We start from the raw sequence: 16433 nt of genomic DNA, 5'->3' as shown, positions 1-16433 counted from the left end.
AGAGTTAACAAATTGTGTTGCCTCTTTAAATAAAGTCGTCATTATTATTATTATTATTATTATTATTATTATTATATAACAATCTTTTGTAATAACATCTGTAACAATTTGACTCATAAACGCTAGATTGAGAATTTGACTATTAAAGCGAAAACACCACATTATTCTTATTACCCGATGTATAGATCTTTCTATTTAATTGATATTTGAACGCGTTACTGTTAATAAACAGTTACAAATATTAGCGTCTTACCATATTTGGAAAACGAAAGTCGATATTCATATTTAATTCATGGAAATCGTACGCTTCGATGGTCTTCAAATTTGTTTCTTGTGCCAAAATAGTATTACTAATTTGTTTTTGACATGTCACTTAAAGGAAAAATTAAAACATAATCAGTACTTACACTATATGAAAAAAGCTACCTTGTGGCATATTTATCTTTATATAGTTAACCTACTTCTGTTTCACGCGACATTTAATCGTTTGGCCTAAATTGAATACGGTAAACTCGTGTACACTTGTAACCTTGAAAAATGTGTACTCGGCTGTTTTCTGAAAATAGATATTTACGTTATGATAAAGATATCAGTTTCTATTTTAACTCCTATATACTGTAGTGTAGTTCATTTACATAATCTAAGCATGGCCAGCGTTGTTGAAAAGTTTGATATTGTTTTGTCGTTTGACACAACGGGATCTATGTCTAGTTGTATCGGCTCCGTGCGACTTAAAATGCGAGAAATGATGCGAAAACTTAAATCGGACATACCAGGTATTCGGATGGGAGTAATCGCACACGGGGATTATGATACGGATCATACTTATATCATTAAATTTGAGAACTTGACAGACGATGTTGAGAGACTGTGTCGCTTTGTTGACTCTGCTCGTGGCACTGGAGGAGGTTCCGCTGGGAATTATGATGAGGCATACGAACTGGCATTGCAATACACCCGAAACCGAATGAACTGGCGACCAGACTCAAACAGAGTTCTTGTGATGATTGGCGATTGTAGACCTCATGAGCGTAACTACTTTCTCAACAAGCAACGAATTGACTGGAACAGAGAAACAGTGTTACTACGTGATATGGTATTGCATTTCAATTTTGTTTTTAAAGGTTTAGAATTAGGCTTTGAGAAACAAAAATCAAACAACATCAAATCATAGAAAGAAATAGTTGTTTAACATGAAAATTGCACAACATGTAAAACATGTATATTACCTTACGAAACAAGTGTCAGTATACTGATATAAACATTGAATTCCGGAAAAGGACTGCCTAAAGGGCCCCACTTCCGGACAGTCAAACACCTTTAAAAACTCACCATTTTCAAAGAACTGTTACACATGTTTGTTTTGGTGCATTTGCAATAGCGTGCGAGTAGTGAAAATTCACATAACAAAGTGGAACACAGTTTTCAGCAATTGTTTATCTTTATTTCTTTACAAATGGCATTCATTTTCAAAGGGAGAAAACTTTTTCTCGACTGATACATAAAATATTGGCTGTGACTAAATACAGAGTTGGTGCACCTGTGATATATTACAGACTCCGGTATATACCGGATTAACTAAATTTGAAAGAAAACATCTTAAATGTATCTATTTTGTAACCATGGTGATACTAACCCTAACCTCTAGTCAGTATATTATGCATTTGATACTATAAATGCGTGCGAACATGCAAAAAAATGAGTAATTTTGACGTGCGCTCCAATGGATAATAATTCCGCGCCTGCGCAGAACGGTTGCACCAACTCTGCAATGAGAAACATTCTAAAATATTCGGAAGAAGTTGTCTCCCTTTGAAAATAAATGCCATTTGTACTTAAAATATTCGGAAAAGTTGTCTCCTTTTGAAAATAAATGCCATTTGTAAAGAAATAAAGATAAACAATTGCTGAAAACTGTGTTCCACCCCGTTATGTGAAATTTCACCACTCGCACGCTATTGCAAATGCATCAAAACGAACATGTGTAACAGTTCTTTGTAAATGCTGAGTTTTTAAAGGCGTTTGATTGTCCGGAAGTTGGGCCCCTTTAGGCAGTCCTTTTCCGGAATTCAATGTTTATATCAGTATACTGGCACTTGTTTCGTAATGTAATATACATGTTTTACATGCTATTCAATTTTCATGTCAAACAACTCTTTCTTTCTATGATTTGGTGTTGTTTGATTTTTGTTTCTGAAAGCCTAATTCTAAGCCTTAAATCGAAATACAACTCTAGTTCACCTGGAAATTGCAAGTATGTCTCATGTATTCAATTATAGCATAAATACCTCGTTGTTCAATAAATAAATGCTAGTTTTCTTACTAGAAACAATACAGAGGCATTATAAATTAAGGCATCGCCACAATGGCGGCCATTTTACTCAAAATTTTACATGCAAATTTTCATAAAAATAAAAGATGACTAAGTGGTAACAATAAAGTCAATAATTTTGTCATAATTATGTTCTAAATATCTATGTGAATATATGCAAGTAAAAGGATGTGCCTTTATTCGATATTTTTCTCAGGCCAAAATGACAAAATTTTGCAATTTTACATGTAGTCAAACTCAATATATATTCAAGTTTGTTCATTACAATTTACATAACCTTCTAGAAAAGGGTTATTATTTTCTTTTAAAGTAATAAAGTGTAAATGGATATGTATTTTAAGCGAATCTTGAACACCTTCTGTATTTTGCCTGCTAAAAAATTGAAAGACCTTTTCAAAAATGTATAGGTTTGTTAACTGCGTTGTAAAGTATCTCAATATGTAAATATATATCATTTCTGATAACTATTACTTAAACATTCAGAATTACTTTTTCAAGTAATTATGCAATGAAAATAACATAGCATTGAAATTTATAATTGAAATTAACAACAAATATTGATGTAATGTTTCAGACTGATATATGGATGGGTTACTCAGTAATGGTTTTGTTTGTACTTTAAAACAGCAATAGCTGGAACTTTATAAAAATTGATATAATATAGTAGTTTGACGAGCGAACCATAGTTGTTGCTTTAGCTACTTTTTAGTACTTTAATGATCACTTGTAGACATTAATCTTAATATGAAGAATTTATACTCATAACACAGTGAATCAAACAGGTTTTTTTTGCATTTGCATTTGAAAACATTCACTGAATAAATCTCTGACATAGTTTCTAAAATTTCTAGGGGAGGACACCCAAAGCCCAATCTCTACTAGTACTCCAAATATGCAGGCGAGTAGTATGTACATTTCAACCTGATTTGCTAATATTTTTTTCAGTTTTAGCTTATATAATTTCAAAATTTCACCGGAAGGAACCTGAACACCCATCTCATTATTAATCCTTGTGTTTTCATTTTGTTTCTTTTTGTATAATTTCAAATTTTCTCGGGTAAGACCCCGAACTCTCTACCTTTCTTTTATTATGCAGGCTGGTTGTATGTATATTTCAGCTTTGCTCAGATTTTCTGTCATAAATGGCATAAAATGCACCGTTTTGTCTTGTATAATTTCAAAATTTCTCCAGGAGGACCCCGAATACCCATCTACACTTGTATTCCAATTATGCAGGCGAGTAGAGTGTACATTTCAGTTTGATTTGCTCAGATATTTTGTCAGAAATGGCTTAAAATGCATCATTTTTTTCGTGTTAAAATTTTATTTTTTCCCCGGAGCATAACCTCAGTCTCTGCTTTAACTCCAATCGTGAAGGCGAGTAATTTTAAAATATCAACCTTATTCGCTCAGATTATTGTCTGATATGGCTTAAAGTGCACAGCTTCGTCGATATTGTACAATTTCAAAATTTCTCGGGCAGTACTCGTACCCCTGAATCCCAGCCCTACATGTACACCAATTATCCAGGCTAGTGGGATACGCGTGTCAATCTGATTTGCTCAGAATTCAGTATCTGAAAATGGCCTTAATGTTCACCATTTTGTCTTGTAGAATTTCTAAGTTGAATGAATCCCCACGTTAAAAGATGCCACAATGCTACATACTTTATAAATACAGAATGAAGAAAACAATTTCACAAAATAATATTGACTTGTAAAATTCCAGTTTGCTCCTAGGCACACATAAGCAACACTCTTTCCCGAAAATTCTGCCTCGGTATTTTACATGTAGAAATCTAAGATTAAAATATCTTCCACTCATGAACATCATACCTTACATTTTCGCTCGTGGCTATGCCACTCGTGAAAATATTGCATCTGGTGTTCACTCGTGAATGATATTTCATTCTTACACTGAAACAAACAAATGTTTATTTAATTCACAGTGCACATTTATGTTGCATATATAGCGTTCGCGTGTAGGCTACTGTAGTGTAGTTAAACGACGATTAACATACATTTCCATATCAGCCAATCAGAATAATTTTGTTATCTAGGCTGGAATTTTACATTAGGGAAGTTCATCCAAGTTTTTTCTTCTGTAACGTTGACGAAAGCATTATGCACAGTATCTCTGACAATGTGACTGGTGCACGATGGAAGATAAATCAATTTATAATACCACTTGTTTATGCATAGTACCCATTTACCGAACTGTGCCTTTTTGGTGAGAAATGCTTTTTTTGAAATGGGCTGGTAAATTTTACCGTTCACGACCATGGTTCTCATATGTACAGTTACTGTAGTATTTTCTTTCTGGTCTGACGCCAGTGACCATAACCATTTGACCACGTAGGTCTACTTCCAGTAATTGTAGTAGTAATTCTAATTCTAACACGATCCGCAGCAATTGCTGTATAAACATATAGCGAAATCGCCTATACATGAATCTACGATAAAATATGGTTGGCTGTTACATTTCACCCCCCTATGATTGTAACATAAGAGATTCTACTTCAGTTCCATTACATACGAATTATTTCAGGGCCAAACGGTTGAAAACAGCATTTCAAAAACATAAATATAATAAAAAGTCATACTGACTTATGTGTAGGTCCGTAAAACACGTTCTGATCTCTACCAGCGAATTCAATTAGCTCAATAATGATTCAGCGGTGACGTCATAAATGTATGACATAAAGTATGACGTCATAATGATGTGACGTCATATAAAAGTTAAGCTCGTCACTCGTAACACAGGGTCAACTCGCCTAATTTGATGATTCTGTTCATAATTAGTTTGCGAGCTGTTAGATTACTAATTTATGAATACTTCTCAAAATTTTAATAAAAAAGAAACAAATATCTATACGTTCCATTGGCTATGCAACACTTTCTAACCATAGGGGGTAAATTGTAACAGCATATGACCCGAATGACGTATTACGCTGAAAATGTAGTACTGTAAAATGCGAATTATTTGCGTTGTTAGAATTGAAATAATAAATATGTTCCAATAATTTTATCAATTAATAAAACATGGGCAGTCGTTTGGATGCGAATAATTAAATCACACGTGCTACGCACTCGTGATTTAATTATTACGCATCCAAACTCCTGCCCATATTTTATTAACTGATAAAATACAGGAACAGATTTATTATTTCTTAAATAATACTGTGTTTAGCTATAGAAATTGCTGAATAATAGACAACTAGATATTCTATGCAACGTTTCGGCTTTATTCACCTTTATCAAGTATAAATGTTCTGAGATGTGTCGTAAATACCACATTTCGACCATTTTCATTGCTTTATCAATAATAATAATAACTTCTCACACATCACTGTTTTATTAATTATCTGTGTTCTTGTTCGTCAACGTCTATTTGGCGCGTTAATATTTTGTTTTACGCTATAGTAACGTAACGTCATATCCGTGTTATTATTATTATTGATAAAGCTATGAACATGGTCGAAATGTGATATTCTAGCATAAACCTGCTGTTCTTGTCACTTTTCGGGGGTGTTTTAACACGAGAGAAAACGTGTGTTAACAGAAAGATTCTCGCGCTCACGTGCTGTTAAACACCTTTTATATATGCGCGCTCCGTGGCAAAGTGTAAACGCATTACGGCCCCAAAACGTATAATTCAAATGGAAATGACGTCAAAGTGAAAAACAGCGCAGATATTCCCGCGCGTTTCATGGAAATTTAATGACGTTGAGGGATAATTTATTCGTTTATTAGTGTTTTACGAGTTTTATGCTAGAATATCGTTAACACATGTTCATTTCGTGTTGTAACATCTGCAGAATCCCTCGAGGGAACGTTGGTACCCTCGCCCTACCGGGCTCGGGCACCAACCAATCCATCGGGGATCTGCAGATGTTATAACACGAAAAAACATGCGTTATCCCTACATTCTAGCATAAAACTGCTGTTCTTGTCACTATTCGGGCGTGTTTTAACAGGAGAGAAAACGTGTGTTAACAGCGAGATTCTCGCGCTCACATGCTGTTAAAACACCTTTTTATATATGAGTGTTCCATGGCAAAGCGTAAACGTGTATTCTTGCATAAAAACTACTTTTTTCACTGGATCCGCCCATGTATAAACGGGAGAAAAATCGTGTGCAAACAAGGCAATTCACGTGCTGTTAATACATGATTTTTATTTTTGAAATGCTTTGCCAGGGACGTATGTGTATTTCTGCGCAGACTGATATTTGGCATCTATATCTTGTTTCTTCCATAATAACCTCTTCTTGTAGCATTATAGATACAATGTAATCCATAGTATGTTTAGCTGTATCATTATCCAACCCCAAACGTATTGCCCCCATCAATATACGCACTAGCTTCTCTTAGAGTTTACTCCCTTTACAAAGCGTCTGTTCAGTTATTGTAAATAACTGCGAATAAATAAGTATCGCGTGTAACTTGTGCTATTGCCCGTTTTTAGGTATTATATTAATGATTTTTGTTAGTATCCGTCGGTTTGTTTTTACCTGATTGTTCGCAGAAGTCATATAATAAATCTCGAAAGCTAGTCACTAGCTTCGTACTCATCCGTACTCTGTTTGTTCGTACTCAAAATAATTCGAATGTAAAGTTGTTATTCTTAAAATAATTGTGTTCCTGTTTATCAAATTTTTAAGTTATATGCAAAATTATGTGTAATGTAACGTTTGTAATAACTAAAAATAAAAATAAGATGCTCAAAAACCTTCAAATCACGCTTTTAGTAGTGTTGTTGTTATGTGTGCCCCGGTTATGGATATTTAAAACATGTTGTCCGTTTCCAAGAACAACAAGAATGGTAAATAAAAAATGTACCGGAATCGTCAAGTCATCACATATGAAAACAATGCATTTAGTCGTCGTGTAATGTTTTTTTATGCAAGAATAGCGACAATACACGTTTGTTTTGTGTATTAACGCCTGCAGAAGCCCTTGGGATATGTTTGTGACCTCGACCTCCGGTCTCGGTCACAAACAATCCCGCGGGCTTCTGCAGACGTTAATACACAAAAAAACGTGTATTATCCCTACATACACAACGGCCCCTAAACGGATAGTTCAAAAGAAAATGACGTCAACGTGTAAAAACAACTCAGAATTTCCCGCGCATTTTATGGAAATTTAGTGACGTTGTGGGAAAAATGTATTTATTTATTAGTTTTTTACGTGTTTTATGCTAGAATAGCGTTAGCGCATGTTCATTTCATGTTATAATATTTTCAGAATCCCTCTGGATACGTTGGTACCCTCGCCCTACCAGGCACAAACCAATCCCTCAGGATTATGCAGATGTTACAACACGAAAAAGCATGCGTTATCCCTACAGTTACGACACATCTCGGAACATATATACTTGATAAAGGCGAATAAAGCCGAAACGTTGTATAGACTAGAGTGGCTTATTATTAATTGATATCATTAATCCCTTTGGATTTTATACTTACTTATAGAAATTGCATTGAAACAATGCATTTTATTCAAAGTATCAATAATGTTTGTTGTAAACTATGTTACAGAATGTAAAAATAAACGCAGTGCAATGCCTGAACAGAACCTATGCAGATTCGTTCTACCAGAAGATAGCGTCGGCAACATTTGGACATCATGTGTCCCTGAATGACATTAAGAAGATAGAAGAAGTGTTAATGTCTATCTGCTATAGAGAAGCTGGACTAGGAATGGTATGAAAGTTTTAATTAATCCTCCTCGCTATACAAATAGAGTTAGAGCATAGTGTTACAGCATAAAGTTTATAAGTGATGCAACGTCAGCACCGTATACTAGTAGTTATACCGAGAATAATGTCTCCACTGAGTATAGTGGAAAATATACTAATAGAAAAAAAAACTCTGTAAAACTTAATAACACCAAAACGTGACATGTTCAGTTGCATTTTTGCTGCTCTGCTACAGGTCTAAAGGTATTTAAGAACAACGTTTTGTATTAGAATTGGAATATCAATATATGGCATGAGAAATAGTTTCTTACTGCAATCTTTTTGACTGTATTCAGAACAATTTCAATTTGCTCCGCCTTAAAGTTTATACTGATGTACTGACCGAATTACTGACCATATTATTTAATTGTGTCCCGCCTTGCTGAATAATAATGATGCAAGTTTAGTTCAGCCATCCACATATTTTTTCCAGCGCTTGTGTAAATTGACTTCAAGTTTGTTTCACCTGATCAGTATTTAAAAGGTTGCTTAAAACATTAAACATGAACAGTCATATGATTTGGTTTCAAAGTTATTTTATCAACAGGAAATAACTGTGCCCACAGTTCTTCCATCATCGTTTGTCCAACCAAAGCCATCGGCATCAACACCGATGTGTACAGATACACGAGCGGAGACTACAATGCAAGACAAATCTGATTTCGATTCCGAGCCCGACAGCGATGACCAAACTGATAATGGTATTACATTTTCTTTGTTCTTTACATTCATCCATATTATTACATGAACCCCCAAAATGACAAAAGTAACAGTACATGTTTATGCATATTGCCATACCTTGTTCGATACTTGCCATTGATAATGACATTATGTGTTAGTACATAATGTAAATATGTTACACCGTTACTCACATGAATTATATTTCTTTAATCCAGTGGTGGCTTGTTCGTTTAAGTAAACACATAAAGGTTATTCTAGGGAACACCAATATACGATTTAGTAATATTGATGATACTGATGAGTATGTGTGTCTTTCTTTTTGCTATTTAGGTATGTCTTGTCCAATGTGTAATACTGTGAAGCCACCGAATGAATTTCCATCAACCACTGCTAGTGAAGATTGTGAACATGCACTGCTTGAATGTCTCAGGGTAAACTGTTCTGAAAATAATCATAATTATTAACTTTCTTTGTTATACATTGTGGTTTGATATTACATAAATATACTTTGATCTATACGTAATAGCTGAAATCCGGTTTAATTCAGACATTTTGTTTGCATTTCTGTGTACGGTCGGGATGCTACAAGAGTCGTTTTAAGTTATATAAACGTTCACGTAGGTGTAAATGCGTCTAAATTGTAGACGGTTTGGTGTAAGCTGTACACTTGCTAATGAATAATCTTATCTAAAAGATATTTTCAGTTTTTATATATCATAAAAGATCACCCGTCACAAAATGATGCTACAATTATATGCCACACGAATGAGAAACTTGGTATGTAATAATGCTGGAAAAATAACGATATACATTTCTATATTAAAACTTTAGTGTGTTGTAAAGCATATTACAGAGGAAGGAACTTGTCCAGATGAAACTTGCAACGTCAATATCGACTCAGATTGCCAAATGGTTCAGTTTTTCCAGGCTAAACTTGATAGGCTTTTCGTAGACTACAGTAAGGTACAGTAGTGACAGTTTATTCTGTGTGCCCAAGGTTGTTTTACATTTACTTTTACATATATTTGGATATAAACAAATAAGAATACATAATTCTTTAAACGGCAAAGCTGATTTTTACATATCAATTCCATAAGGATAAAATCATCGTGAAATGTTTAGTAAAACATGACCATCAAGGATTATATTAGAATACCTAACAGTTATGTTGTTTTTCGGTCTGTTTGCAACGTCTCAGAACTAAACTAAGGTACATGCACATAAATATTTATTGATATTAACATTGGTACTGTATTCCCATAGGTATTGGAACAACGTACAAAATTGCTAAAACCTGGCGGCGATTTGATCAGTGTATCCACTATCAACGGTGACACAGAATGGTTTCCATTCCGATCATATATGCGAATTGGTGATCTGAAAAAGGAAATTAGTGAAAAACTAGGTGTGAGAGTAGAAGAACAGCGATTGATATACAATGACACAAATTTGAAGGTATAATTGTTTATATGGTGTATTTTAAACTTATTTGTTTGCAGAGGAATAATTTATTAAATTATATTTTGTTAAAATCTGTATAAGCCTAGTAATGAACACCAGATGAAACCATTTCTCTCATGGCTTTGCCACTCGTACAGTTATTGCTACTGATGTACACTTGATGAAATATATTTCTATCTTATGTACAAATCAAACCAAATCGTGACTTCTTAATGACTTTTACCAAATTACACATGTATACAATTTCATTTGCACAACGTGACACGCATCTTTATTAATGACTTCACAATGTTAATTTGGCAGATACTAAATACTTTTCTTTAGATTTTTACGATTCTTATTACGTTTTAATCCACTATAGGTATTTATATACTTTTACACCATTAATGATTTATCTTTTGGAACGAATTTCCGCTTATTTATAACATTTTTTCCCGTTTAAGTGTAGTTCCGTTACAGTGAAAATTATAAAAATGATAATCCGTATGTTTAACACAGTTACAGTTTTGAATATAATTCTCCATTACCTTTCAATAAACCTCTGAAACCATGAAATAATTTATTTTAATTAGCTTGTTTCACTTTGTAGACTGATGCCAAGTTGTCTGACTACAACATTTCCAGTAATTCAAATATTTCCTTGATTATGCCACTATACTGTATTCCGGAACACTTGGACCACGTGGTGTTTGACCTGTCTTGGGAATTCCCCACTGTGAATCCGGATTTCCTCGATGCTACCTGCATGGCCTTCGAAAAGGATGAGTTTGTTCAGGTCATCGACTGGACACATTCTTCAAATAAATACTATCTAAGTAATTCGATCAAACACTCAGAGAAAACTCTTACTGGTCCCGGAGCAAAGACTGGACATCAGACGATCCATGTTCATTTGAAAAGTGTACCTGGGAATATAACTCATCTGTATTTCACGCTTAGTTCATGGAGGTCACCAAACCTGTCCGAGTTCAGAAACCCTTCATTGAAATTTTATGAAGCATCCAGCGAAAATGTTAACTTGTGTGAAACCACATTTGGGCATGCTTTAAGTTCACAAGCTGTCATCATGTGCTCGGTTGTTCGTGCAAGAACAAAATGGCAAATATTTGAATGTGGTGCTGGTAGTCTGGTAGGTGGAAACGCAAAGTGTTACAACCCCATTCGAGCAAGAATTGCTGAACTAATTGACAATGAGCTATAGATTCTGCTATCGTTGATGTCTTGCACCACTGTTTTTTTCTTTCAGTGATGTATTCTATGGGGACCAGTATATAAAATATATTTAACCGTCCTGAATCCATGTATTGTATAATGCAAACTAAATATGTGATTTTTGTTCCTGTATCTGCCTAATAATATATGCCGCACTCTAAGGTTTTGTTTTTGCTGGATTCAACGTCAAATATCATGCTATTGGCAGCAAATCATGTGCACCTTCATTGTGTCATTACGTGTATAGATCATTTCTTGAAATGGAGTCATAAACCATTTGCAACTTGATAAGTTTCTTGCATCAAATATGTCAAGGTTTGGACCCACAGCATATGTTTGTTTGTTTGTTTGTTTTGGGTTTAACGCCGTTTTTCAACAGTATTTCAGTCATGTAACGGCGGGCAGTTAACTTAACCAGTGTTCCTGGATTCTGTACCAGTACAAACCTGTTCTCCGCAAGTAACTGCCAATTTCCCCACATGAATTATCAGAGGTGGAGGACGAATGATTTCAGACACAATGTCTTTTATCAAATCGTCACGGAGAACATACGCCCTGCCCGGGGATCGAACTCGCGAACCCGCGATCCGTAGACCAACGCTCTCCCTACTGAGCTAAGCGGGCGGGCACACAGCATATGTATACCTATATGATGTGTCAAAACAACATAGTTTTTATGTGTCCTGTGAAAAGTACGATATCGAGTTTGTTTCTTGATTTAGGATCTTTTGATTATTATTTTATGCTATGTTTAGCTCTTGATGTTCAGTGAATTTGGTAACTGTTACCTTTATTATTATATGCATATCTCGATTTGCAAATAAATTTATTGTTGTTTGTTTTGTTGCATTATTACATGAAGTAATTAAGGAACAAAAGCTGACCCCATTTTTGAATTATCTCCCCTTGCGTGTAAAAAGCTTGTCCAGAGCATAACTTGAAATCTATATAACGGATTATCTAATACTTACACTAGCTCCTAGACTATGATATATCTTTTTACACATTTATGATTGAATGTAATGAACTAAACCAGTCTATATCCTATGTCCAATAATTTCAACATCATTCCTCTGTGAAAATCTCTAAAATAGACCCATGACTTTTGTCTCTATGAAATGGAATTAGACAAAAAAGGGGAAAATGTAGAAATATATTTATTATCAGTCTAGTTGTAAGTCGACTTAATACTTTACATATTGATAGAAATAAGTGAGAAGGAGTGCAGTGTCAAAGAACAATAACTCTACCTTAGCCTGTTTTTTTAATTATCTCCCTTTATGTATGAAAATTTATAAGTATATAAATGATTGACTTAACACTTTACACATTTATAGAGGTCAGTGAGAGGAATTGCAGTAACTAAGAACCAAAACTAGCTGGCCTCATTTTTAATTACCTCCCTTTGTGTTAAAAAGTTTCTCTAGAGCATGTCTCCTTAACTCTTCAAACTCTAAGTTCTTATAGAACACATTGAGTAGGGAGTACATTTCCTATGAACAATAACTCGAGATCACCCTATTTTTATGATCTCCCTGATGTATAAAAGATTGTCCAGAGAATAACTTTAAAACTATATAAAGGATTGACCTTATACTTAACACATGTATTTAGGTCTTTGAGAGGAAGTGCAGTAACTAAGAACCATAACTCTATATGACCCTGTTTTTGAATTCCACCCCCCCCCCCCTTTTCTGTTTCGGGGAGCATCCATCTTTCATTTTTAAATCAGTAGGAAAACTGATATAAAACACCTGTATTGTACTTTATCATATAAAACGGAACCGGGAAGTAATTTCATGTACCAACAAAAAAGAAAGTTATCTTGGGTGCCTGTGACCTTGGCCTTAGCACATGGCACATTGTCTTGTATTGGTGAATATATATGTAAAGGTATTTAAATATACATCCATGGATAAAAGCTACAGACCAGAGCTAGGGGTCTGGGTCTTGCGCATGACACTTTGTCTCATGGGAAACATTTGTGCCATGTATTTTAAAAATCCATTGATGAATGGCAGAGTTATGGACTGGACTTGAAATAGACCATGTTAGCATTTGACCTCTACGTGTGAACTTGACATTGGAGCTAGGGGTCTGGGACTTACGCATGACACGTCGTCTCAATATGGTGAACATTATTTTGTGCCAAGTTATTTCAAAATACTTTCATTGATGGCAGAGTTGTGAATCTTACACGAAGTGTGACGGACGGACGGAAGGAGCGGAAGGACGCATCCCATTTCTATGTCCCCTTTTTTTCGAAAAAGGCGGGGAACAATAACTGATAAATCAAATGATCGAACTGTCTGGATGTAAAATATTTTAAATTTAGCGAAGAATAAAGTTTGCAGAGGAAGGAAGGCTTCTAAGTATTTTTGCACTATAATAAATTAAAATGTATAGCGCCTTACATGCGGGGAAAGTTTTCCGTCAATTTTATTTCTACAGTTATAACCCACAAGGAGCCGGAGATTATGCGACCGGACGACTGACTCGACAAAAACATATCCTCAGAATAACTTGAGGCAGTAATAGAAATAGATATGAATATAAATAGTTTTTCCGTATTGTTCGACGCAATTTTCGAAATGTGAGGTTTTTTTTATTTTGTAACATTAATGCACAGCTGAAAAATAAGATTGATTTATTTATTGTTACGTCAATAGTCTATTGTATAAACAGAAATCAACACTCGAATTTTCAGTATACAAGTGCATGTATATAAATTCTCCCGGTAGTGCAGAGTTGTTGGTTTTTGCTGATAACAAATAATACTCTTTAGTTCCGCTGCCACCATTTACTAAAGTAGTTATAATAAATATTTTATTTACAACACAATGCTTTAGGATTACGACTAAGAATATTTTCGAAACAACTCTGTTTCAAGAAAACATTGACAACTTCGTAGAAAAAGCACTTTAGCAAACGTTTTCTCGCTATTAGCAATTCGGAAAAACGAAAAATGTTTGTACTTGGAATAATTCCAAATTATCATATAAAATCAGTTTTAAGTTGCATGTTCTTTTTCATCATGTGCAAATTTCGCAGAATTATGCACAACGACCTATACATTTTACTTAACCCTTACCCCGCTAAATTTCTAAAATGGACTGGTCCATCATTCAATTTGAGCAGCATTACCTATTATTTAAAGGGGTGTTCGCTGGAAATGTACTGACTGAATAGCGAACAGTGCAGACCATGATCTTGTTCTGCACTGGTCACAAAGGCAAAATTACTTGCCGCCAGCAGGCTAAGGGTTAAACATATCACAGGAAACGGTAAATTTACAATGGGAAATTGTGTAGGATTTTTTCTGTTTACAGTATGTATAAATGCCATAAATACAATGTGTTATAATTTCCTCACAGACTCCATTATAAAACATGCGTTAGATGCTTTAATTATCAAATAAGTCAAGCATATAACCATATTTTTATTGTCTGAATCTTCTAAGTATATCATAATGCTGTGGGAAATCAGGGAGAAGGTCATTCTGCACGTTTGAAACACATATGCTCTACAAGGTAGAAAATTATCAAACCATATTTTTTCTAAGCATCCTTGTATCCAAAGGAAATTCAGTGCTTGATTTATTGTTAGACCGGATTAGAAATATTAGTCCTACGTTCACTTTTCACAATGGGCTTCATTGAAAAAGTCGCAGTTTTGATGACATTTTCACGAAAAGAAAATTTCCACAAAGTAGATTTTATTGAAACTTTCCATAGTAGTAGGTTTACATGTTTTAAATCATATGGCCAAATAATTATTTGGAATTATTTTAAATCAATTTATACACCAAATACATCAAATTAATGTCTAATTTCATCATAAACCTAAAGGAAGGCAGTGGCGCTGACTGTCGAACAGTAAATACACAGGGTATAATTGATTTCCAACAACATTTATGCCACCGTATAACTGCTACCAGGCATTAGTCTAGGCTTTCCATATAATAATCATATTGTTTAAATACTGAAGTTATTCACAGCCTTGTTATATGTGTGATATTCACATCTATATTTTTGCATGTATATTTTCTAGACTTTTAGGTGGTCTCAAACATCAAAGAGTTAAGAAAGGTCAAAGTGATTGGCATTTGTCATTAGAACCTTGCTACCAAATCTTTCCATTCAATATTATAATTAGTTCTTCAAAGTCTCTTATTTTCCACGTTGATAGACCTGTATCATTAACAATTTACTGTAAAATCTTTTGATTCAATATGTTTGTTTCTTTTATATGCCTTTGAAATTGCTGAAATAATTATATTTCTGTACCTCTGTATTTCTGTATCAGTTTGCTAGAATCTTTATACTTAACAACATCTTAAATTTTATTCTGGATATATTATATTTATAAACATCAAAAACTATAAACTGACTTCGCTATTCCCCAACTTCATAAAGTACACAACAACATAACGTATCTGTACAGTCGGGTATTTTTCTGAAAACGAGTAAGCACATAATATTTATAAAACTATGGAGTTTCAGAAAGATTAATTGTTGCGTAAAATAAATCAATGCTTGCATAGATTTCCCCATCTCCTCAGAGACGATCGGATAGAGATTTAACCTGAACCTCTTTATTTAGACTAGCCCCGAGACTATGATATATATTTTTTACATTTTTATGCTTTAGTGTAGTAAACTGAGCCAGTCCATATCCTATGTCCAATATTATATGATAATTTTAACATCAGTCCTCTTAGAAAATCTCTAGAATAGACTGGCTTTTGTCCCTATGAAATGGAATTGGACACAAAAAAGAAAACAATCATAGAAATATCTTAATTATCAGTCTAGTAGCTAGTCTACTCTTTATTCAAGAGAAATAATAACTGTTAGTGAATTACCTACTAAATGACCAAGTCTTCTAAGAAGTGTACAATAACGTCTTAGCGTACTTGTCTCCAGTTTCGCCAAAATATTTTGCCAGGATCAAATAACTATTTTTCAAACAAAATATGATCGTGTATTTTTGTTTCCAGATTGTGA

The 16433-nt window shown here is 34.2% G+C and overlaps 1 protein-coding gene across 1 annotated transcript; it reads left to right on the top strand.

The window, feature by feature from the left end:
• The first annotated feature begins 557 nt into the window (after positions 1 to 557).
• Positions 558 to 12264, top strand: LOC128554139 (uncharacterized). The gene is made up of 7 exons (XM_053535387.1): positions 558 to 1096; positions 7874 to 8038; positions 8621 to 8774; positions 9085 to 9185; positions 9586 to 9717; positions 10018 to 10209; positions 10805 to 12264. The coding sequence occupies exons 1-7, from the start codon at positions 578 to 580 to the stop codon at positions 11414 to 11416; spliced, it is 1875 nt and encodes a 624-aa protein (XP_053391362.1). The 5' UTR covers positions 558 to 577; the 3' UTR covers positions 11417 to 12264.
• Positions 12265 to 16433: the final 4169 nt, after the last annotated feature.

The sequence above is a fragment of the Mercenaria mercenaria genome, unplaced genomic scaffold, assembly GCF_021730395.1.
Source record: "Mercenaria mercenaria strain notata unplaced genomic scaffold, MADL_Memer_1 contig_4747, whole genome shotgun sequence".
In the NCBI taxonomy this organism is placed as follows: Eukaryota; Metazoa; Mollusca; class Bivalvia; order Venerida; family Veneridae; genus Mercenaria; species Mercenaria mercenaria.
This window is presented reverse-complemented; position numbering and strand designations above follow the sequence as displayed.